At 38.1% G+C, this 25,564-nt stretch overlaps 1 protein-coding gene across 2 annotated transcripts in view; it reads left to right on the top strand.

The window, feature by feature from the left end:
• ADAMTSL1 (ADAMTS like 1) overlaps window positions 1–25,564 on the top strand; it is a 330,890-nt gene that overhangs the window by 99,027 nt on the left and 206,299 nt on the right. For both annotated transcript variants that reach the window (XM_017500657.2, XM_017500658.2), the window contains 3 exons: window positions 2,115–2,319; window positions 3,612–3,759; window positions 6,466–6,550. In XM_017500657.2, coding sequence (XP_017356146.2) covers window positions 2,115–2,319; window positions 3,612–3,759; window positions 6,466–6,550 — 438 coding nt within the window. The remainder of the gene's footprint in view (window positions 1–2,114; window positions 2,320–3,611; window positions 3,760–6,465; window positions 6,551–25,564) is intronic.

The raw sequence follows: 25,564 nt of genomic DNA, 5'->3' as shown, positions 1-25,564 counted from the left end.
TTAAACACACTGTGTGTTTAAAAAAATTAAAAACCAAAAGAGTTTAAATGATACATAAATTTATTCAGTGTTCTCCAGGATAAGACTCTTGGATATGTCATTTTTATTCTGAGCACTTACCTGATTACCATCTTCAGATCTCCTGACATGCTCTCTCTCAGCTTTTGTTATGCTTTCTTTAAAACACACAGACGTGTTTTGCTTCAAGATTCCACATAACCCTATGCTTATATAAGGATTCACATGATAATTTTCTACACATATAACTGTAGCTGTATGCTGGAACCATAGTATACATTTTTGGAATAATATTAGCCTCATTTGTCTTTCTATGATCACTGATATTGAAAAAGATACTTATTGCTATTTGTGAAATTCTACTATAGTTAGGTCCAAGTGCTGAGACAGAACTTAATCACTCTCCCTTTAATAGGGTCAAGCTTAGGAATTTTAGAGTACCAATTAGAAACTGTGCTCTTTTATGGCATCTTAATATTCTAAGTGATTAAATGTACATTTAAAAACATATTCCTACTTCACTGTCAGATCAAATCTATTGTGAATATATACTTATGTATTCAACCCAACTTTAATCTGAATCAGGCCTGTTATTCACCTCCAGAAGGAAGCCCTCCAGAGATTTACGTGGAGACTAAGGAGAATTGGTCTTACCCATTGGGAAGAGAAACTCTCTACAAAACTACTTTATTCTCTTGAAGGAGATCAGAAGGTCTCCCAAGGGCCAAACAGAGGGCCTCAGTTTCCCCATAATGACATTTTCTTACATATCTCCGGGGGAAATACACATAGGAAAATATTATATTTGGCAGCACGTCTTGACTTTTGGCAGTGGAGATAACAGTTGTTCCCTAAACTTGAACAGTGCAGAGAAAATGTGAAGGAAAGCCCTTTGTAACTAGAAAAAAACACATGATTCAGGCTCATGCAGAAGAGAAATCAGGCTCACAATGTACACAGAAACCTGCTTACAGAATAATTAATGTCTCAATGGTGTGCCTCTGCAATATTTAAAAATTTTAACTATTCAAATGGATCAACTCGGTGACATTTTGTTTCTCTCATTAAAATTATATTTCTCATAATTCTAAGAGAAATCTTAAATCTCCGTAGCAATTCTCATCAATAAGCAGAATATATGCAAAAAAGACAAGCTCAACTCACTCAGTCCCCATGTTTCTGTTTTTAGAAATTCTACGTTCTCTAAATCTACAGGAGGAGAGAAAAGAATATGGCAAAGATATCTCTCTGCATCTGGGACCTAATGCTTCAGAGCTGTGTAAAGCTCTGAAAACAAAAATCAGTGGAAGTCTCTTAAATATTATTGACAATATTGTTATTTTCTACCTTACTTAATTATATGTCTAGATTCAGATGCCATTAGCCTTCCAACCAAAACCAAACCTCTTCACAGTTCCAAGAGTTCTTTACTGGAGGAACTCTAACTACCAGTATCCCGCAACATTTAGGGAATACGTAGATAAACACTTTGGCTCCTCAGCTTAATGATAGTACAGTTTGAACATCAGAATTGTGCTGAATCTACGTAGCCCCAAAGCTGATGATTGCAGAAGCAAAGGAGAGAGCCTTTTGTTTACCTATCTTTTATGAGCTTCTCCTCATAATATGTTCTTTAAAAAAAACATAAGTATTACATTGAAAATAATAAGTATCAGCAGGTGCAAACTATTAGTGTTAACTGAGTATACAACTTTAGTCTTGTGATGGATACTTAATGGTTTAATGAAAATAAATTTTATATATATGTACCTTGAAACTATGGGAGAAGGACAGAACTATATCCTATATCTTCTGAGTAGGTTGCAGATAGCACAGACATCTTTATGGACAGCTCTCAAGACTGTAATGGCTTACATTTGTGTAGAGCATCACAGTTTACAGAGCCCTTTTGCCAACATTGAATCCTTCTCTCTTGCTCTTCAGATTTCAGGCAATAGATGGCTTTTGGTTCTCTGCACCTTAGCCTCTCAGAACCTGATTATACCAATAGGCACGGGAAATGGGTTGGTCGACTGGTCACTGAGGAGACTTAGCAATGTGCCTGTCTGCCCTGATGACTCCCCTTGCTTCTGTAGGTGGGAGGCCACCCCATGGACCGCGTGCTCCTCCTCGTGTGGGGGGGGCATCCAGAGCCGGGCAGTTTCCTGTGTGGAGGAGGACATCCAGGGGCATGTCACTTCAGTGGAAGAGTGGAAATGCATGTACACCCCTAAGATGCCCATCGCGCAGCCCTGCAACATTTTTGACTGCCCTAAATGGCTGGCACAGGAGTGGTCTCCGGTAACTGTGCCTTCTTTCTTTGTTCATTAGGAGAGTAAGTCCACTCTTCCCTCTCATCATCATGGCCCCTCCGGGTTCCCTGTGCAGCTCCACACTCTTCTTGAGGTGTCTAGAAGCCTACCAGCTTAGCTCCTGGAGTAGGAATGCCCCAAATCCAGCATGACCAAAAGTAAATGATGTTTTTTTTAAAATGTCTTTCTTCAAGTTTCTTCAAGAAGCCTCTATTGTTCCCCAGATAATGTTCCCTCAAATGGCAAGGGGAAGCAACTGCCTTTCAAGAGTAATTGAGGCTGAATGACTGATTCTGAGTCTGTGAAAGCTGCTTTGATGATAGAGCTCAGTAGAGCAGAAGTTTGATTTCATTTTTTATGTATTATGCTTTGTATCCAAAATAGTCTAAGTGGATTAATATTAAAACTGTGTATATGAGTCATTGGAGGAGGGGGGAAGATGAAATGAGAGTAGCACAAAAATTAAAATTGGAATGAAATAAGATAATTAAAACAAAAAAAATTACAGATGTTAGGAAACCTGTTTTAATTAAACATAAAATGTCATTCAGGGTTTCCTGACTGCTAATGCAGAAAAGACAATGGCAAAGGAAATAGAAAGATCAAATAAACCATCGTGCCCTCAGCCTCAGAAATGACAAAAGCCTCTTCACTGAGCCCCATGGCTTTGTGGCAGCAGATTAGAGCTGCGACATTTTCTACATCTAGACATGCTACCAGACATGGGGAACCATGAGAGGTGCAATCTACATCAGGCATCTGGTCACTGAATCTGTTCTTTGAAATGTTATTTTTGCCTTTCAATGTAATCAACTAGATTGACAATGCTGCAATGTAATTTAGCTGTAATCCCAGTTTCAATATTTTAATATCCATGTGGGGGTATTTCCCATATTTTTGGAAGTAGCAGTCATTAGCAAAGTAGCTAAATAAAATGCAGTGCTGGTAATCAAAATTAAGCACGCTCTACAGTCTCTTTTCTCCTTTCTTCTTTTGGGTGCTTGGTTTGAGACTTTGCACAGAGTGGGTACTTAAAGATTACTGACCGATTAATCCAAAGCTGTAGAATTGAAAGTGATTTAATTTTTCAGCAAGCTTCACATCAAATAGCCAAATAGAACAAAGATCCCATGACTGGTAAGAAGTGGTATAAATTTACCAGGAGTCCTCATGTGGAAAAAAAAAAAAAGAAATCTTAGATTAAAAGTTGTAGGTGGGAAGTGAAGAAAAGTAAACAAGTCTTTGCCTACGAGTCTCCTCTCTCTTGCAATCTCTTTCCAGTGCACGGTGACATGTGGCCATGGCCTCAGATACCGTGTGGTCCTCTGCATTGACCATCGAGGGATGCACACAGGAGGCTGTAGCCCAAAAACAAAGCCCCACATAAAAGAGGAATGCATCATCCCCACTCCCTGCTATAAGCCTAAAGGTAACTTGACAGATGCTCTATTACCAGTCTGTTCATTGTTGTGTGTCCTCAGTGCTGTTTTAAACTCCATGGAATATTTTTAAGTATCCCAAGTATTCTTAGTAAGAATTCTTCATAACTTAAACTCTACTAAAGGAGCTTGATTCTTTTAAAGAATCTTTCAAATGGTTTTGATTGCAAAATTGTATTAAGCACTACATGTAGAAATCTATTTATATAATTACCTTCCAAGTCATAAAGTTGTTTGAGGACTATTGCTGGAGAATACAGATGTAACTGCTTAAAGGGAGACCAGCTATTCTAGAAATATGTTTGATTTACTATCCACATGTCTTGCTTTGAAAAACAAGGGAGTGAACCTAAGAATGTCCCTTTTGCTAGGACTGAAGTACATTAAGTCACATACTTATAAATTGATGAAACAGAAAACTTTCGCTTTTTATATTGAAAATTAAAACATTACTATGAGACTGAATTCCAGAACTGAATTTAAAATATATCAGAATTTAATAGATTTTGCAATGATTTATAAAAAAGAAATTTTAGGAAAGTGTAGATCTAAGTAGTTAGTAAGCCAGACTTCTTATAATTACACTGGGTATCTCAGAAAGAATACGAATTTGATTTCTGTACAAGTATTGTTACTTGTCTGTGTCAATGGAATAGAAAAATCTAAAGTCACAAACCATTCAGAAGTAAAGAACTCTTTATTATAAACCTCCTTTCATTTTTAATATGAAATATGGCTCCCATTTCTTTATTTCTTTAAGCCATTAAATTTCTCTGAAAATCAGTCACAGTGTAGCTCTTTATTATACTGGAAGTGGCCTTAATAGCAACTGAATGGCATCATAAAGTCTAAATTAATGATATAAAAGGAAACCAAGAAAAACAGAAATCCAGATTAATTTTAATAAATGTACCTTTGTCAAAGCCTTGGTTTCTTCCTCTGTAAAGTGGGATTAATTGTAGTATCTAAATCAGAGAACATGTGAAGGTTAAATGAGATATAACATAAACAGTGTTGTTAACCTGCTGCCTGGAATATAGTAACTTCCAACTATAGTAAGTTACTTGTAACTCCTGTCATTAGCATTCTCAACTAGAGGAGGAGGTTGTCACAGGTGCACCTGACAGGATTTAGTTCAAAACAACAAAGTATTTCAAGACTACTGTTAGAGCCAAACTGAATGCTTCCTCACTGAAAGACAGAGAGAGACAGCTTCGTTTACTGTCTTTTTTTTTTTTTTTTTTTTTTGAGACGAAGTCTCTGTCACCCAGGCTGGAGTGCAGTGGCACCATCTTGGCTCACTGCAACCTCTGCCTCTCGGGTCCTAGCAATCCTCCTGCCACAGCCTCCTGAGTAGCTGGGACTACAGGCACACGCCGCCATACTTGGCCAATTTTTTGTATTTGTTTTAGTAGAGACAGGGTTTCACTGTGTTGCCCAGGCTGGTCTCAAACTCCCGAGCTCAGGCAATCCACCCGCCTCGGCCTCCCGAAGTGCTAGAATTAGAGGCGTGAGCCACCGCACCCTGCTGACTGAGTCATTTACTGGGGTAGATGGAGGAGTTGTAAAATGATGTATGTATAGGTACTGTGCTGCTGTTTTCAAAGGTTAGCAAATCCTTTTGGCTTTGGTGGTTTTACATTTCTTACTTGCCTTGTTTTTTGACTATAAACAATTGCTGCACATAGAGAACAAGAAGTGATGGCCCTAACTTAAAATCGTCAATTGTTTATTAGCTTTATCTTCAAGCCACTTCAGAGAAAGAAAAGCAGTTTACGGTTAACTATCAAGAATAAAATCTTGATTTTCACAACTAAGGAGTGAGCCTGGCTCTCTACACATTATTAAAATACCATATAATTCTATGTTGCATATGTATATAGACATACTTCTTTCATCTTTGCAATTATATGTTATAAAATGGTGATAGAGCATCATTGGCTCATACTATAAAGGCAAATATGCCCATAAATGAACCTAATAAATATGCTAGAATGGGAATCTTGGCAGTTACTTCTGTGGGAGCAGTTATAACCTCCCTCTTCATTTTTCTCCACAACTTTTTTCCCAGTAGTTAACTAGAAAGCTTGTTCTGAATTGCTTGGCCAAAGCTAGACAAATAGGTGAAATAAGTCAAATTATGGGTTATGAACCTCACTTGCACATATTCCAATTGTCAGCGAGCCTTGGGGTAGTGTTGAATGAGTCAGATATCTAAAGCAATGTTTTGTGAATTTCAGAGTGACAGAGTTTGTTTTTGTCAATGTGACATAGATCACACCTAGCTAAAAGGCAAAAAAGAAAGTTAGAATTTATTAAAGTATCACAATAGAATTGATTGTACTTTGTTTTCCAAAGTAAATGCTGCTCTATCTTTTCAAGAGGAAATAGTGAAAAGATACTTGGATGATTCTTTATATGCATATTGAGCTAGTGCTCCTACACTTACAACTTTCATAATCATCAGACTTCCCTTTGCTCTTCATCATAATAAAGAGGAAACTAGTATTATTAAACATTTTTAAATTTGATTTTATTTTTCTTGATATAACCACCATCAGAGGCAGCAATTTACCTAAAAACTTATTATTCGTGTTGGTCAACATGGTAACTTCTTGGTAAGGAGAAAAAGGAATTTTCCTAAAATCCCAGATTGGTTCTAACCTCTTCTATGTGTATGAATTCTGAATTCTCAGAGAAACTTCCAGTTGAGGCCAAGTTGCCATGGTTCAAACAAGCTCAAGAGCTAGAAGAAGGAGCTGCTGTGTCAGAGGAGCCCTCGTAAGTTTTCAAAGCACAAGTTGTTCTACATTTGAAACCAATTTGTTTAAAGAAAGCAATGTCTCACTAGTTGTGGCTTTCATGGGTTCTGAACTAAGCGTAATCATCTCACCAAAGGAGGCTTTTTGGCTCTTGAATTAGAGATTGATGAGTTTCCAAAAGTGTTTGTCACAACGGATGATTGCATTGTAAATACTTCTGTTTTGCCTAGAGTAAGAAAATGAACGTGTATTGCTTACCCTCTTCTCCAAAATCTGACCTCCTGTCTTCTCTTGGCAAGGGGCCAAAGGTGAGAAGGCCCAGGCTATGGCTGATGATGTAACATAGATTTGATGGAAAAGCCTGAGCCGCCTTTCACACTCTCCCAGCTTTGCAATATAGTCACTCACAAAAATTAAAGAGTAAGTAAAGTATTCCTGGGGGTCAAAAGAGGTTCATTAACTTCTCTTTTCCCTTTCTTCCTGGGATCCGTATTAGGGGTGGACCTAGGTCTTTACCCTACTTGATCATTTCCCAAGTCTCAATTTTATCAAGGCCATGGAATCTATAAAACCATGAGGCCCAGATTTGCCAGATGCTTCAGAAGAGGAAACAAAGAGGAGAGACAAAAGTGGATTAATTAGTTGATTGATTGACTGATAAGTATATGTATTGATTTCATCAGAAAACATTGATAGGCAGAGCTGCTACATCACTTTTATAAATGAGGAAATGCAAAAAAAAAAGAAAGAAAAAGAAAAATTTCATCTGTGACCCAAGAAATTTCTCAGGTTGAAAATTTTCTAGATTAATTCATTTAATGTAAGTTCTAGGTTCTGTGCTATTCACTGGCACTTAAGATATGTCACCCAGCCTCCAGGTGTTCAGGTGTTCATAGCAGAGCACATAGGATATACAATGGTTTCCAAATTTTACTGGAGATATAAATTGACATTGCAGTTTATTCACATGTGATTTAGAATTTTCTCAGATTCATTCTGTTTGAACCAGAATGTGATGTGGTTTGGCAGAACACATCTGTTCTGAGTGGGCAAGAAATCCAAAGGACAGATTTGTACAATAGCCAAAGGTCATTTGTAAAGAAATGATATTCTGTCATTTGATTTCACACACACAAAAAGATGCAGACATTAGAAAAGACTTTTTTTTCTCTTTTATTTTTTGAGACAGGGTCTCACTCTGTCGCCCAGGCAGGGGTGCAGTGGTGCAGTCATCACTCGCTTCAGCTTCGGCCTGCCAGGCTCAATGCATTCTCCCACCTCAGCCTACCAAGTAGCTGGGCCTACAGGCGCAGGCCACCACACCCAGCTAAGTTTTTAATTTTTTTGTAGAGATGGAGTTTCTCTATGTCTCCTGAACTCAAGCAATCCGCCCGCCTTAGCCTCCCAAAGTGCTGGGATTACAGTTGTGAGCTACCGCGCCTGGCCCAGGAAACACATATTTTTACTTAAAAGGACAATTATACAAAACATAAATTATTTCTGTACTGTAAAGTTACTACAGCAACCATTTCGGCTTCTTTGAGGAAAAGCAACTAACCACTGCGGAACTTTGGAGAAAAGGGAGTGATTGAAGATCACAATGTATATGAAGGCTTACAATTTTTTGCTTCTCCTCTGCCAGTACCTGATTTGACAGGCCTTCTTGTTGCTGAGGAGTAACTAGGCAGCTTTTTTTAGAGGAGCATGAATAACTTCTTGACCCAGTAAGGTCCTATTTAAGACATAGAAAGATGCTATAGAATTAGAGCTGGTGACTCCTTTTATATCCTGTTGATTTAAATCTATTTGAAGCCAGGTATGTATTGTTTTACCTAAATAAACTCTTTTCCCCTTGTACGCTGCATTTTGTCATATGAACTGAAGCATAATCCTATGTATAATATTGCATTCTGGCTAATAATTCTGTAATATTATTCTGAAATAATAATACAAAATTGAAAATAAATAGAAACATCTTCCATCGATAAACATCTTCCCATTATTAGATGCCTTTCAAATGAAAGCTATCAGTGGAGTTTAATGCATATCCAGAAGCATTACATAGACCATCGTCAACCATATTTTGTGATGAATGTTTTCTACTAAAGGTCCGATTAAGATGCATTATGTTTAACTTTAATCTTAATAAAATTCCTAAAGGAGTTAAACATAGTTTTAGCTATTGAAAGTAGAGCCATATATTAAACTATTAAATTTTATTCTTAGCGTAATGAAATTGCCATCTTGGCGTGATTCATCTGAATTGGAGTAGGTTGTAATTGGGGTGCTGGTGCAGGGTAAAGGAAATGTATACATTATGCTCAGAACAGTAATTACTTTTATACCAAAATGAAATAAATGAAGGCTGTAGAATAATGTAATGAAAGGTATATGGTTTCCACATTTTAATACACTTTGCGTGTTTAGTGTACTGCACCCTAAGAAAGGTCCTAAGTGTCACATTATTTTTTTTTTATCTATATTGATTTTGAATTTAAAAAACATAATGTTGCATGGTCTTAATCCCATCTTTTCTTAAACCACATAGACTGGTTTCTAAATGTATGTAACAACCTATAATTACTCTCCAAAGCATAATGAAAAAATGATCAACTGTCAGCAAGTCATTCCTTCCCCCTACCGAAGAGACTCACATTGCTTGAATTAAACGGCAATGTTTAGAAGCTGTGGCTGTCACTTCTGAACTGCTGCAGCGAGGCAGGAACAGTGGTCCTGAACTATTATCTCTTGTTTGGGCTCCAGCTAACACTGGAGAGGTCTGTAGTTAAGCAGCAAGTATCATTTATTTCCCCATATGGAAAGTGAAAATATTATCACCAGCCTATCTCATTACAAAATAAATACGGGAAAATCACCAGATTAAAGTCTTCAGCATATGAAGATATCCTTGTTCAATGTTAGATACTTCTAGTTCAATGTTAGATACTTCTAGTAACCCCAAAATGTAAGGAAAAGATTGGTCAGCACTTAGGCCAAACATCTGTTGAGAAGCAACCACTTTAAGATGTTTAGAAGAAAACAATGACATGAGACTAAAAACTGAATTGCCAAGGAATAACTAAAACTTTATAGACCAGGAGAATATGCCAACAACCAACATTGTGGTTGCACCAAACACCACGTAGAAGATACAAATCCAGATATTAGTCTCATAGAACCACTGAAATAAATACGGAGATTGGCTCACATGGTGGTAATATATAGGTAGACTCATCATGTAAAGCTGAATCTTTAACTCAAAAATACTTCTACGTGTTGATTTTCTCCCTCAACAGCAGATTGGGTTATTAAGACACATTTGATTCATGTGGTAGAAAGGTAGGAGTATTGTGGTGAATATATATATATATTTTTTGTTTGTTTGTTTGTTTTCTTAAACAGTTTCACTCTTGTCACCCAGGCTGGAGTGCAATGACATGCTCACAGCTCACTACAATCTCTGCCTCCCAGGATCAAGCAATTCTCATGCCTCAGCCTCCTGAGTAGCTGGGATTACAGGTACCCACCACTATGCCCAGCTAATTTTTGTTATTTTTAGTAGAGACAAGGTTTCACTACGTTGGCCAGGCTGGTCTTGAACTTCTGACCTTGGGTGATCCACCTGCCTTGGCCTCCAAAAGTGCTGGGATTACAGGCATGAACCACCACGCCCAGCCAAATATATTTTCTGGGTATGTACAACATGAGGAATTTAAGACCAGCCTGGGCAACATAGCAAGATCTCATTTCTACTAAAAATAAAAACACTTAGCCAGGCATGGTGGTGTGCACCTATATTCACAGCTACTTAGGAGGCTGAGGCTGGAGGGTTGCTTGAGCCTGGGAGGTGGAGGTTACAGTGAGCTGAGATCACGCCACCAAACTCCAGCCTAGGCAACAGAGCATCTCAAAGAAAAAAAAAGTAAGTGTGTGTGTGTGTGTGTGTCTGTAATATATGTATATATGTGTACATATGTATATATGTATATCTATATATATACATATATATGTGTTTTTTTCCTTTGAGAAAAAAAATATTCTTACCTTTCTACCACATGAATCATGTATATGACTATGACCAAAAATGCATAATCTCCTGGGAATGCAGCCCAGCAAGTCTCAGCCTCATTTTACCCAACGCCTATTTGAGATGGAGTTGCTCTGGTTCAAATGCCACTGACCATTAGAGGTAAACTTCTACAATTACTAAGACTCTGGGAGAGTTGCATTTTTCTGAGGGTAATGGCAGTGCCATGCTAGCATTAGAAAAGGGGGACCTGAAAAATACTGATAAAATTATCTTCTGTTAAGTTTCAAACTATGTTGTTTCAAATTGCTGCCAGCTGTTGAGAGTGTTGACAGAGTTAGGATACATCATTTAAATGCCAGATTGAGCTCATCTGTTTACTTCCATGGAAAAAATACATAGGAATAACTTTCTAGGTCTTTTTAGAAACTCTCAAAAGTGTACCTTTATATGGTGAGGAATTGGAACTACAAAGTGGTGGTACGATTTTATTTGTTAATCAGGTGGAAGCTAAAGGAATTACTGACTGGCTTTCCATCTCTTATTTTTATGCCTTAGTTTTAGTCTTTGTTGAGATGTATACCTAAACATCACTATTACCTGACACGTATCAACCTGGCAAGTACATGGTGTGGCCCTTCTGACAGCTTAATTCCTTGAGGAGAAATGATACAATGGTGATCCCTAGGACATTTAAAGAAATTTTGTTTAAATTCTTTATGCATTCTAAGCTGAATGCATAGGAAGTCATTCAGCTTACCTTAAAAAGCCTGTTCTGACTTGGAACAGGAAAGAAATTGTTCATTTGCTTAACTCTTTCAGGCTACTAATAGGCCACCTAATGCCCTAGAAGGTATAATTTGCTAAAGGAGTCATGTTTAGAAAAAAAGAAAAAAGAAAAATTATAATCTGGACGCTTTAGGTGCTCTTCCTGATCTCTAAAACAAGGCATCTCAGGTAGACTAAGTGAGGACCAGTTGGGCACTTAGGGAAGCCAGGTTCTTCCAGATATATTTGAGTTGCCAGTAGTTCTTCAATGGCTCAGAGGAAGCAGTGGGATATGCCAGTTGCTTTGAATGCACTGTGGCCGACATAGCCATTTTGTCCAGACATTCCCTTGTTAAATAGCTGGGATTCACCAGATGGAGAGCCTTAATGATGCCATCTTTTCAGTGGTAGGATTGGATACTTCTTGTGCCCTGATCTTGCATTTTAAAAGATCTGGAGTTATTAGATTTTCAGTCAACAGCTTTGCATGGTTAGGAGACCATTTTTGTGCTTCAACATAATAGTGAGGGCTTAAATGTATTTCCATAAATAACCTTGGTGTGGACCATTACAAAAAAAAAAAGAAGAAGAGGAAGAAATAAGTAGGCAAAAGGCAGCAGTAATATCTGGATGCCATATGCCATCAGCTTAGCAATGGAATTGATTCAATAAGAAGCAAAGGGAAATTCCTGTCATGCATCTATGTGAACAGAACCCACAGGAATTAGATACATGAAGAAATGTCAGTAAGAGTCACCATGGTGATTCTGTAGTCATTAAACGCCTTGTTTACCTTGTTGAAAATAGTATTTAAATATATGATATTTAAGCATATGTTTTAGTTAGTCCATATTTATACCCAATAAGTAGTGTAAGAATGTTGATGACTTAACTCAGTGGTTAGGAATGTGAATCATATTTTTTTAAGTGGCTAGAAATGTTAATTGTGTGACATGTGTTTTTATATGCCTCCCCAAAATGTAGTGAACCAAACATCAGCAGTGGGTCCATATAGTGTTGCTATTTATATTCTAAATATAAGGCACCTGAATTATATTCTTTTCATGACTCTTGGGCCACAGAAGAGTAACGGGGAGTATCTTGTTTATATATAGAAACAGGTGAGATGATTCATGATTCTTAAGAAATCTAAGATCAAGAAATGTAAACACTGTTTGCAGAGTATTCCGTCAACAAAAAGAATGTTCAAGCAGGAAAGAGTTGAGCATTAGAATCATAAGATAAAAAAGCACTTAATTTTGAAAACTGGCATATGGTAGAGCTAAAGCCCCACACTAGGCAGCATCGACCCTTACCCTGCGATAGTCTTCACCTTTCTCACTTCTTACACCTTACCTTCTGGCCTCCTCCCTATTCTCTGCAGCAGCAAAGTACTTAATATAAATTCTTGGGCTAATTCCATATTCTAGCTGACTTTAGAGAGCCACCTCCAAATGACAGAAGCTAAACTCACCTATAAATCGCCTGCCCCATGCCATGCCGTGTGCAGGTTTTGCAAAATTAACCGTAGTCCTTGCCCTCAAGAAACCTTTAGGGTGTTCTTATCACAAGAGCAATAGGACTGTGACTGAAGTGTTGAGTACTGGCTGTCTATCCACAGACTGAACAAATGAGCTAGCTGTCTTTAAGAAATGCAATTTTGGGTATCATAGCATGAGAGTGTTACTGATTTAAAAAGGCGTTCAGGAGACTTATTGATTGAATTCCCAAATTCTCTACTAGCATATGTTAGAATTGCATCTACCTGTAAGATAAAATATCACATAGGCTACTATATGGTAATGCACAAATATAAGAAATAAATGATAAAAAAATATATAATATATGCATTTAAAGGGTTTGAGGGGAATGTTGATGTGACCCAAGGTTTGACAGATTATGATAAAACTGATTTGAATCTGGCTTTGATTCCAAAACTCGTACTTGGGGAAGGATATATGATCTTTTTACATAGCAAATGATCAGATATTTTATATCTTTATATGTGCCTTAGTTATTCCTACCTATATGTTAAAAACAGGCTATAGAAACCACAGATAATTTCCTAAAATTGATTTTTTTTTCAGATGTGTTAAGCTGCCAACTGTGTGGGTTGGTGAGGGGTGGGTCTTCGTATTTGTATGCCCTGACAAATATAGAATCCTGCTAGAATCAGAGTAAAAAGCAAGTTAATTTTTTATCATACCTTCATGCAGGACAGCTCTGCACAGTGGCTAAAGGTGTGAACCCCAGAGACAGAGAGCTTGTGTGAATCTTACCTTGGGAAAGTCATTTAAGCCCATATGCCTCCGTTTATCACCTGTGAAGTGAGGATGATGATAGGCTCTACCTCATAGGGTTCTTTTGAGGTTTAAGTTAGTCTATGTATGCAGGATGTCCTACATATATAAAAATTGTGGTTATGATGAGGCCTTTTCTAGCATCATTCATCTTTCTAGAAAACCTTTAAGGGAGTTAAGATGTCTAATAACCACTCATTACAAATGGAGAAATTGAGGTAGCTGTTGTATCTGTCTCATACATCTTGTATCTCATGGCATTTGAGAGAGAACAACAATATTTAACTCGAAACTCAGCTAGTGGGTTCCCAACTCACACCACCTTACTGCCTCTCCTCATCTACACTTCCACGGGTCTTTGAAGACTCACTTACAAGCACCATACTTTTAATTTAGCCCAGAGTTTATTCTAAGGGACAAATCTTTATTTAAATAAAAAGAGATTTATGAGGATGAGTAAGAAAAGTTCAGAAGTTGCCTGGGCGAAAAAGCATCTCTCTCCACTCTGAGTTAAATACACTTGATCTCCATATACAGAGACAGCAGAATCAATAATAAATTCAAGAGAGCAGACAGAGCCATTTTTATGTAGTCATTAGAAAAGCCTTGATTGCAAACCAAGAAGTTCTAAATTTATCAGCCCCTCCCTCTGTCACCACAGTTGCTCATTCTGTAGCTACTTTCAGAAAGCTAAATCTGAACTGTTGCTTAGCAGAGCCCTAGAGAGTGACAAAGACAAATTAATGGGATCCTCGTGTGCCAAAATAAAGTATGCACCCTGTCACCACCAATATATGTTAAGTCCATTAAGGTCAGTTTTAATGAACTGAACTTTTCATTGGAAAGCTTTGCCAAACTTGTTGAATTAAGGGAAAGAAACCTCACAAAATTACAAGATAAACTAATTTCATTCCATGTAAAGAAGAAATGGTACATGAAAAGTACTGAGTTTCCAGTATTTTAAATCTAAAGTCAGGGAAAATAATAAGCATTTATACTACATTCTAATATTAAGCTCAGAACTACAAATGCACTGATAGCATTGTAAGCTATGATAGCATGTGAGTCCCTGGGATGTGGCCTTTTAAGTAGACTATTTTAAAGGAAAAGCAAATTTTCAAATCACATTCTGTGCACTTAGGTCAGAAAAGCAAAGAGAAAGAAAGATAATCTGAAACAAGTGTCATATCCTCACTTTTCATTTGTGAAAAGAACAATTTGGCTTTATTTGTATCTGCTACATGTAGTAAGTAGTCTTTCTTCCTTTTTTCCCCAAATTTTGTACATGTTGAGTCTTAAAAAGTAGATAAAAAATGCAAAAGCTCTCCCTTGGGTTCTGTAACCTAGGAACCATTCCAAAATGTTCCAGAGCTTCAGTGTTGAGTAGCTGGTGGTATGATAAGGCAGTGTTTGACCAGAGACCTGTAAAAATTATTGAAGTCAGCCTCTGTCTCAAAGCTGTCCCTTAATTTTTTTATTCTACAAAATGACATTTTATTGATATTTCACTGAAGGGTGATAGACACAGAATTTCAGCTTACCTCAAGCTACATGACTACCTAACAACCTATCAAGATGAAATTAGGCCACTACATACCGCCAAGTATAGCTGTAAGAAATATAAATGAATAAGCCCACTATAGCTGCTCAGTTTAGGTATAGTAACTCTAACCTTTTCCTGCTGTAGGAGTTTTCTATGGGCTCTATAGCCTACAGCAGGGAAAAGTTTGTATTTCCTTATGCCAATGCCTAGAACAGAAAAGTGTGACTTAGTTTCTTAGACTCTTTTGGCTGTTGTTTCTTTATCTAGCTTGGTTTCAGTCTTTGGGCCTAAGAATAAGCCACAGTACCAAGTCAATCATAACATTAACTCTTATCCTTCTGTTTATCAATCCATTTATTTATTTGAAAAACTATTTATTGAGCTCCTATTATATGAAGTTCTACCTTCAAATAGAGATTTGGTCTAGTGAGGGGACCAATTATTACATAAAGATTTGCATTGTGATTATCAAAGACTGGTAACTGTTCTAAGAAAATGGAAAGATGCTCAGAGAGGTTAACAGAGGACCCATTAGGTCTGTGGGTCAGTGCATTAGTCTATTCTCACATTGTCTGAGACTTGGTAATCTATAAGTAAAAGAGTTTTTATTGACTCACAGTTCCACAGGCTATGCAGGAAGCATAGCTGGGAATGTCTCAGGAATCTTACAATCATGGCAGAAGGAGAAGGGGAAGCAGGCACATCTTACATGGCTGGACAAGGAGGAAGAGGACAAAGGAGGAAGTGCTACACAATTTTAAACAACCAGATCTCATGAGAACTCATTCATCATCATGAGAAAAGCAAGGGGGAAATCTGTTCCCATTATGTAATCACCTCTCCCAGGCCCCTCCTCCAATATTGGGAATTACAATTTAACAGGAGATTTGGGCAAGGACACAAATCTAAACCATATCATCCTGTCCCGGGGCCCTCCCAAATCTCATGCCCTTCTCACATTGCAAAATATAACCATCCCCTCTCAACAGTCTCCCAAGTCTTAACTTATTTCAGCATGAACTCAAAAGTCCACAGTCCTAAATCTCATCTGAGATAAGGCAAGTCCCTTCTTTATGAACTTATAAAATCAAAAGCAAGTTAGTTATTTCCAAGATACAATGGGGATACGGGCATTGGGTAAATAAACCCATTCCAAAAGGGAAATCAGCCAAAACAAAGGGGCTACAGGCCCCATGCAAGTCAGAAACCCATCAGGGCAGTCATTAAATCTTAAAGCTCCAAAATAATCTCCTTTGACTCCATGTCTCACGTCTGGGTCACGCTGATGCAAGGGGTGGATTTCAAAGGCCTTGGCCATCTCCACCCCTGTGAAGCTGAATGCCTGCAGCTTTTCTAAGTTCATGGTGCAAACTGTCAGTGGATCTACCATTCTGGGGTCCGGAGGACAGTGGCCCTCTTCTCACAGCTCCACTAGGCAGTGCCCCAGTCAAGACTCTGTGTGGGGCCTCCAACTCCATATTTCCCGTCCATACTGCTCTAGTAGAGGTTCTCCATGAGGTCTCTGCCTCTGCAACAGACTTCTGCCTTTACTTCCAAGCATTTCCATACATCCTCTGAAATTTAGGCAGAGACTCCCAAGCCTCGACTCCTGCCTTCTGTGCACCCACAGGCTTAACACTGTGTGGAAGCTGCCAAGGCTCATGGCTTGCACCTTCTGGAGCAGATGCCTGAGATGTATCTGGAGCCCTTTTAGCCATGTCTGGAGCTGGAGCAGCTGGGACGCAAGGAGCAGTGTCCCAGGTGACGCAGGGCAGTGGAGCCCTGGGCCTGGCCCGTAAAACCATTCTTCCTTTCTAGGCCTCCAGGTCTGCGATGGGAGGGGCTGCCATAGCTCTGAAATGCCTTTGAGGCATTTTCCCCATTGTCTTGGCTGTTAGCATTTGGGAAGGGCTGCTGTAAAGGTCTCTGAAATGCCTTAAAGACATTTTCCCTGTTGTGTTGACTATTAAGATTTGTCTCCTTTTTACTTATGCAAATTTCTACAGCTAGCTTGAATTCCCCCCTAGAAAATGGGTTTTTCTTTTCTACCACATAGTCAGGCTGCCAATTTTCTAAACTTTTATGCTCCGCTTCCCTTTTAAATATATAAGTTCCAGTTTCAGGTCATCTCTTTGCTCATGCGTATGACTATATGCTGTTAGAACCATCCAAGTTACCTCTTGAACACTTTGCTGCTTAGAAATTTCTCCTACCAGATACCCTAAATTATCACTCTCAAGTTTAAGCTTCCACAGATCCCTTAGAGCCAGGGAACAATGCTGTCAGTCCCCTTGCTAAAGCATAGCAAGCATGACCTTTGCTCCAGTTCCCAATAAATTCCTCATCTCTATCTGAGACCACCTCAGCCTGGACTTCTTTGCCCATATCACTATCATTTTGATCACAACCATTTACCAAGTCTCTAGGAAATTCCAAAGTTTCCCTGATCTTTCTGTCTTCTCAAACTCTTCCGACCTCTGCTGATTATCCAGTTCCAAAGATTTTTCTACATTTTCAGGTATCTTTATAGCAATGCCCCACTTCACAGTACCCGTTTTCTGTATTAGTCCATTTTCACATTGCTATAAAGACCTGCCAGTGACTGGGTAATTTCTCTAAAAAGAGGTTTAATTGACTCACAGTTCCACAGGTGGTATAGGAAGCATGGCTGGGGAGGCCTCAGGAAACTTATAATCATGATGGAAGATGAAGGGAAAGCAGGCACATGTTACGTGGTCAGAGAATGAGGAAGAGGCCAAAGTGGGAGATGATACACACTTTTAAACAATCGATCATTTGAGGACTCACTATCACGAGAACAACAAGGGGAAAATCTACTCCCATGGTCCAATCACCTCCCACCAGGTCCCTCCTCCAATACTGGGTTTTATAAATCAACAAGAAATTTGGACAGGGACACAAATCCAAACCATATCAGCCAGCAGAGCCTTCTTTGAGAAGAGACATATATACTGAGACCTGAAAGATGAGGGAGAATTATTCCAAGCAGAGAAAAGAGAAAAGGGTGATCCAGGGGGTAACCCACACATATCAAAATCTTGAGTCAGGAAAGCACTGAAGGAAGTAAAAGAAGATTAATGAGGCTGGAGAGAATAGTAACTGAGGGGAAATGGTGAGAGATGAAGATGGAAAGTGGCATATGATGACTTTGGGAGAGACTTTGTCGTTTTTACAGTAGGCAACATTTAAAAGCTTTATATTTTAAGATCCCCTTAGCTACATCATTAAGAATAGGTCAGTAAGGAGTAACAGAGGAGGAAAATAAACCAGTGGCTGTTGTGGTAGTCCAGCAGAAAGATGGTATTAGCTTCAGTGATTATGGTATGCATGGCAACCCATAGCAGGACAGTGAGGTGATAAAGAGCACCAACTGTGGAGCCAGCCTCCCAGCGTTCAAGTCCTGACAATACCATTTACTCAGCAGTGTGGCCTTAGAAATCATTGTGTTCCAGTATTATCATCTAGAAATTGAGATGAAAGTAGCACTATTAAAATATAATTTTCAAAAGGATACAATCAGAAGCCTCATGAAAATATAGAATAATCACATGTCAAAAATTTTATTTAACTCACAAATTATTAAGAAAGCCAATATTATATTAAAACTATTTCAAATGAGAATCTGATTTAGAATAAAGTTTATATTTTTTACCAGACAAAAGCATTTGTAATGCCATGGACAGAAAAATTCATATATTCTTATGGACAAGAAACATCTGTATCATCACCAGCCCTCTATAGAGAAACTTCTCTCTCTATGGAGTTGCAAAATAGGCTAGCTAAAGACTATCAAAGGCTCATAATTCCACAGAACAAGACCACCCCTGGAAATTTGCTAGAAAATGTTAGCATTTCACTGAAAAGACAGCCAGTAATCTTTTTTTGCCTATTTCAAAATGTTTCCAACAGTACCCATCTTCCAACAATGTCATAATGAGTTGTATATGTACAGTCCATAAAGCATGTAAGTGTCATGTTAGTTTATTAATGCTATATCAAGGTGGTGGTAATGGAGATGATGAGAAGTAAATGTGTTTATATATATTTTCAAGGGAGAATTTATAGAATTTGGTAATCAGATGGGAGTGAGGTGTGAAGGAAATTGAGGGGTCAAGAATAACTCCTGATTTTTTACTTTAGCAATTGGGTAGCCAGTGAAATCCTTTGCTGTGGTGGTAAAGATTGGAAGAGGAATTGTCTACTGAGGGGGGAAATCAGGAGCTCCATTTTGGACATTTTAAGTTGGAGATTGGAGATGCCTTTGAAACGTAAAAGCAAAAATGGCAAGAAGGAAAACAGTAATGTGCAGAAGTTAAGAACATAAAACCTTACTAGCTGTGTAACTTAAGCTTCAGTTTCTTCATCTATCTATTAAATGGGAATAATAAAAGTTTAATCTCATAAAGTTCTTGTTCAGATTTAACAACTTTTATTTATAAAGAACTTAGAATAGTTCCTGGCACATAAGAAACACTAAAGAAGTTTTTGATAAATGCGTTAATTAAATTGGTGTTTACTCTTTTCAAAGAAGAAAATTCTAGACTAGAGATTAAATACTCAGAAGTTCCACGTACACTGATGGTATTTGAAATGAGGAATCATTGATGAACACATTGGAAGACAACACAAAGCCAAGTCCTGAGGCACTGCAATATTTTGATTTTTTTTTTTTTTTTGAGACAGCATTTCACTGTATCACCTAGGCTGGAATGCAGTGGTGCCATCTCAGCTCACTACAACCCCCACCTCCCAGGTTCAAGTGACTCTCCTGCCTCAGTCTCCCAAGTAGCTGGGCTTACAGGTGCACACCACCATGCGTGGGTAATTTTTTGTATTTTTAGTAGAGACAGGGTTTCACCATGTGGGCTGGGCTGGTCTCGAACTCCTGACCTCAAGTGATCCACCTGCCTCGGCTTCCCAAAATACTGGAATTACAGACGTGAACCACTGTGCCTGGCCTGTGCCACTGCACTCAACCGATATTTTGAATTTAAGAATAGAAGGACCTAGAAAAGGAGAGTGAGAAGGAAGTGACCAGAGAAGAAAACCAAGAGAGTTTGGTGTCATGTAATTCAAGAGGAGGAAGTACCTCAAGAAGTACTTGAAAGCAATGGTCAGTTGTGTTGAATGCCATTGGAAATGAGACAGATGAGGATTAGATTTGTTAGGAATAGCAGACAGTACGAGGCCTGTGTTCTTAGAACCTGATACTCGTCTTCCTCCTGGCCTTTTTCTTACTGTTAAAGACAAGGAGCCTCCTGATGGTCAGCGGGACCCTCCTTGGTAAGACTCCTTATAATGTCTTGTCTAGAACCGTATCAGAGAAAAGAGAAGGCAGAACTTCAAGGTGACTTCAACAAAGTGCTCAAACATACAAGATCCCAGGTTTTGAAAGAGTCAGTAGTCTCTGAATGAATTGGAACTTTCAGATAACTCATCCCCTGAACCATTTCCCTCTAGTATAAAGTCTCTTTGAAAGGAAAATGTGCTCTTTATTGCAGTCAGCATTTTTTTTAACCCAACTTCCAGCACTGAGCATTTTTCTGCAAGAAACACATTCAGGCATTCTTGCAGAGGCCAGTTGCCTCTCAAAGAACCCAAAAGAGCATCATTATCATGAGAAAAAGTCTGTTACTTGGAAAATGCCTCTAAATATAGCTTTTCCAATAATGCTTTAGTTTGTGTTCTGCCGGCTTTTTTTTTTTTTTTTTTAGAAACTGGGTCTTTCTTCATAGCCCAGGCTAGAGTGCAGTGGCACAATCAGAGTGCACTGCAACCTTGAACTCCTGAGTTCAAGAGATCCTCCCGCCTTAGCCTTCCCAGTCGCTGGGACTACAGGTGTATGCCACCACACTCAGCTAACTTCCTGTTGTTGTTGTTGTTTTTGTTATTATTGGTAGAGATGGAGTCTTGCTATATTGCCCAGGTTGGTCTCAAACTCTTGGCCACAAGCGATCCTCCCATGTTGGCCTCCGAAAGTGCTGGGATTACAAGTGTGAGCCATGGCGCCTGGCCACTTTAGTATTTTTTTAAATTAAGTTCTTCCCTCAAATTATAACTGGTTAGCAACATTAGATAGGGACAGTCACTCAGTTTTTTTCTTTTCAAATACTGTGGTCATATTGGTGACTGCATCAAAATTATCATTTGTTTTATTTTCATTTCCAGGACCATTCTGTTTTTGGTTATTCTGCTGGGGCACCTTACAGTGCTGAAGATGCCTCATAGCCTAAGCATGACACTTGAGGATCTGAGAAATCTATGAAAAGAAGTGGTGCTATTAGATGTTGTGAGGAGTGATGTCCTAGAACCTTTGAAAAATTTTTCTTGGAGACCTCAATATGCGTTGCATAACTAGCATGAATTATTTGCAGCTCCAGAGAGTTGTAAACAACAGCAGTTGAGAAATATTTTCATAATTCCACATTCAGATCAAATATCCTTGAGTAAAGACCTTTCCTAATAAGTTAGATTCCCATTTATCTGGAATGATTTAGGTGTGGTTCTAAGTAAATGTAGAGGGATATTTTGGATAAGTATTATCTCAAAACTTTAATCCTCCAGCTATATTTTAAGATTGCCTTAGTATTATAGATTTTACAAGTAATTCTAAAATTCCTAAAGTGATTTTATTGAAGAATCTCCCTCCCATTACAGCATTCCAAATGGTTTTTGTTTACTTATTTTTGAGGGTTTATTTGACTCTTTCCCTTTGACATCACTGAGAGACATTAAATAACTAAAGAGTTTCTACATGAGATCTTCTGATCTCATGTGAAAATGCGAAGTAGATGAGAGTAGAAATATAAAGGTGTTTCCTTTTTCTCTCTTTATCCAGTAGCAATTTTTTCCCTGTTTATTCAAAAGCCACTTCAGATGCCAAAATGTGCAGCTTAGGTTTAGTTAACTGCTCTTTATCCTAAAGTTTTTACTCCATTAATATCTCAAGGATTGCCCAGAATCAGGAGAAGGAGCAACTTTTCAAAGTTTAAAAAATATAAGAATGAAGATTGGTTTAAAAATGTGATGAGGCAATATGGAATTACACATTTTACCAATAAAGTATGCAAATTTTTTGGCTCTAAATAACATATTTATGAAGAAGACTTTTTGGTTAGTTTAGAGTACAATTACTTATGCAATATTTTCTTTCTCTGATTTACTATTTTCAGATCCTTGTGTGGTCACTTGTTAATGATAAGCTTTTTAAAGGGGAAAATACATGATTCTCATATAAATATGAAAATGAACATCTGACAAAGATTTTACCTACCTCATTAATTAATGAGGGAACCCGTAAGATGCTACAGCCAATTCAAAGGAAATTTAAAAGAACCCTATTTATTTTGGCAAATATAAATGCCAAAATGAATTTACAAATAGATGCAAAATAAGTCTAGTTACAGGACAACAATTAACTGCATTTTGCTAGGCACAATTAATCTGTATTTTTCTAGGCAAGAATCATTTGCACTATCAATTTTTTGCTACTTACAGAGTGGTAAAAAAGAATAGCTCAAAAATCAACAAAAGGCTAAGACAATCTAGGAAGAATGCACTTAACGGAGATATCCAGTAATCTTTTGGGTTTTTTGGTTTTTGTTTTTTGAGACAGAGTATCACTGTCACCGAGGCTGGAATACAGTGGCAAGATCTCAGCTCACTGCAACCTCCATCTCCTGAGTTCAAGCAGTTCTCCTGCCTCAGCCTCCTGAATAGCTGGGATCACAGGCTCACACCATAACACAGGGCCAATTTCTGTATTTTTAGTAGAGATAGGATTTTGCCATGTTGGCCAGGCTGGTCTTGAACTCCTGACTTCAGGCAATCCACCCACCTCTGCCTCCCAAAGTGCTGGAATTACAGGTGTGAGCCACTGTGCCCAACTCTAATTTTCTCACATACTATTCAGTTTCTTCCCTTATCTTTTCTAACCCTACTGTAGTTCCACCACTCACATACACATACACCAAATGAAAGAGGTAAAGAGAAATCCACAACTGCTATTGGTTCATAGCTTGAAATGTAATAAGATTAAAAACCTATACCAAAATTGAATATTTTTAATGTGACTTCCTGCATGTTTCAATTTGCATTTCTAAATTAGGGCATGAGACTAGTGATAGGATCAAAGCAAGACATCTATAAAGCTGTTTTTAATTTCAATAATCCCAATGAGTTTTAAAAACAAACATCTATGAGAAAGGAAGAGAGAAGAAAGTAATGGGAGGAAAGGGAAAGTTAAATATCATATTAGTCCATTTTCACATTGCTCAAAAGACATATCCGAGGCTGGGCAATTTACAAAAGAAAGAGGTTTAGTTGGACTTACAATTCCATATGGCTGGGGAAGCCTCACAATCGTGACAGAAGGCAAGGCGGAGCAAATCACATCTTATATGGATGACGGCAGGCAAAAAAAAGAGCTTGTGCAGAGAAACTCCCATTTTTAAAACCATCAGATCTCGTGAGACCCACTCGCTGTCACGAGACAGCACGGGAAAGACCCACCCCCATGATTCAGTTGTCTCCCACTAGGTCCCTCCAACAACACATGGGAATTATGGGAGCTACAAGATGAGATTTGGGTAGAGATGCAGAACCAAACCATATCAAATATGTTAGTTACAGACCATGTAGACATACACCTAGAGCCTAGTGCTGACTAATATCTATGGTGACATGAGATTAATCAACCAAGAGCACATTGTTTTTGTTTAGCAGTATATTAATAAAGTGATGGTTATTATTTCAGTGCATGCCTCTGACTATAATAGTCACTAATAAACTTTTAAACAACTTTGGGATTTTACAAGTGAATTTTATTGTCACTGTTTTCTATTTTATAAAAGAGACTATGGTAATTAAAGAATATGCTTTTTGTTAATGAAAGGAATAATCAAGGTTGCAAATAGAAGGCCAGCCAGAAGCATAAAGCATTTATTTGCCAGGCATGGTTTGTTTTTGTTGTTGTTTTAATTTCCTGAGAGGGAAAGACTAAATACAAAATTCTTATCAGTCACTTCTGAAGTTTATACCCATCTTTTAAAGAACTCATTTGTCAAACCATTCTTCATTTATCTAACAGTAGTAGCTAATAAAAAGAATTTTTTGTTTTTTGTTTTTTGAACCCGAGTCTGGCTCTGTCACCTAGGCTGGAGTGCAGTGGTGCGATCTCAGCTCACTGGAACCTCTGCCTCCTGGGGTCAAGCAATTCTCCTGCCTCAGCCTCCGAGTAGCTGGGATTATAGGCGCCCACCACCACCTCTGGCTAATTTTCGTATTTTTACTAGAGACGGGGTTTCACCCTGTTGGCCAGGCTGGTCTCAGACTCTTGACCCCAGGTGATCCACCTGCCTCGGCCTCCCAAAGTGCTGGGATTACAGGCATGAGCCACTATGCCTAGCCAACAGAAAGAATTTTTAAACTTCCCAAATTTAATATAAATGATAAGAACCTTTTTCACTCTATTTTAAATGTCTCTCTTTAAAGGTTCCAGCTCAGCAAGTGCTGTTCAAGATGAGACTTCTAAACATTAGAATTAAACCTCCTGACTCACTTGCCTGCCCTCTCACTGACCTTGCTTCCTCCCACTTATGGCCAGAAAACTCAAGATAGTAAATACAAAGCTGGGAGATCTAGGGACTTGGGGAAAAGCCTCATATGAAAAACAGTTATTATTCATTTGGCCATTTGCACTATCAGATATTTTTCTTTTGAAACATAATCTCCTGCCTTCAACAAGAGAGAGTATATCATATCATACAGTCTATGCACTAGAGAAATTAAGATGACTGCCAAAGGACAGCACCACTTAAAACCCAAATCGTTTTTAATTGGTGTGAACTCGATGAAGACCTAAGGATAGTGGATTGGGAGATAAGCCAGTGAGGCTGTTTTACATTTGATAAAACTCTCATTTGGGAGACATAAAACAGATGTTTATTGTTTTTGCTATTAACCCTAAATGTCCAGATAGTAAAAAATTATACACATATGCTTGCGCACACACACTTATATATGTTTTAATTTAAGCATGCTGCCTTAAATAAGTTTCAACCACTGTAGCAAGTTCATGAGGCTTCAATAGAATGGCCTTTCTATTTTATGTGCTTTTGGTATATCCTCTTGGTTCTGGAATGACATCAGATGCAAAGTCATTCATATTATAGACAAGGAGAGCTAAGGGTCTAGTTTGTGCATCATGTATATTCTAGATCTTATCTGGGGCTCACTTTGAAAACACAAATCAAGTTAGCTACTTGTCATATTCCATGAGTTTGTATATGTGAAAAAAGATAGAAACTAAGATCTAAAATAAGTTTGAGGATTATCTATGGATCTCAGTATGTTTGTATTTCTTCCTTTTTTTTT

The sequence above is a fragment of the Cebus imitator genome, unplaced genomic scaffold (assembly GCF_001604975.1).
Source record: "Cebus imitator isolate Cc_AM_T3 unplaced genomic scaffold, Cebus_imitator-1.0 Scaffold267, whole genome shotgun sequence".
Lineage (NCBI taxonomy): Eukaryota > Metazoa > Chordata > Mammalia > Primates > Cebidae > Cebus > Cebus imitator.
The sequence above is the reverse complement of the archived record's forward strand: the minus strand, read 5'-3'. Positions and strand labels throughout refer to the sequence as shown.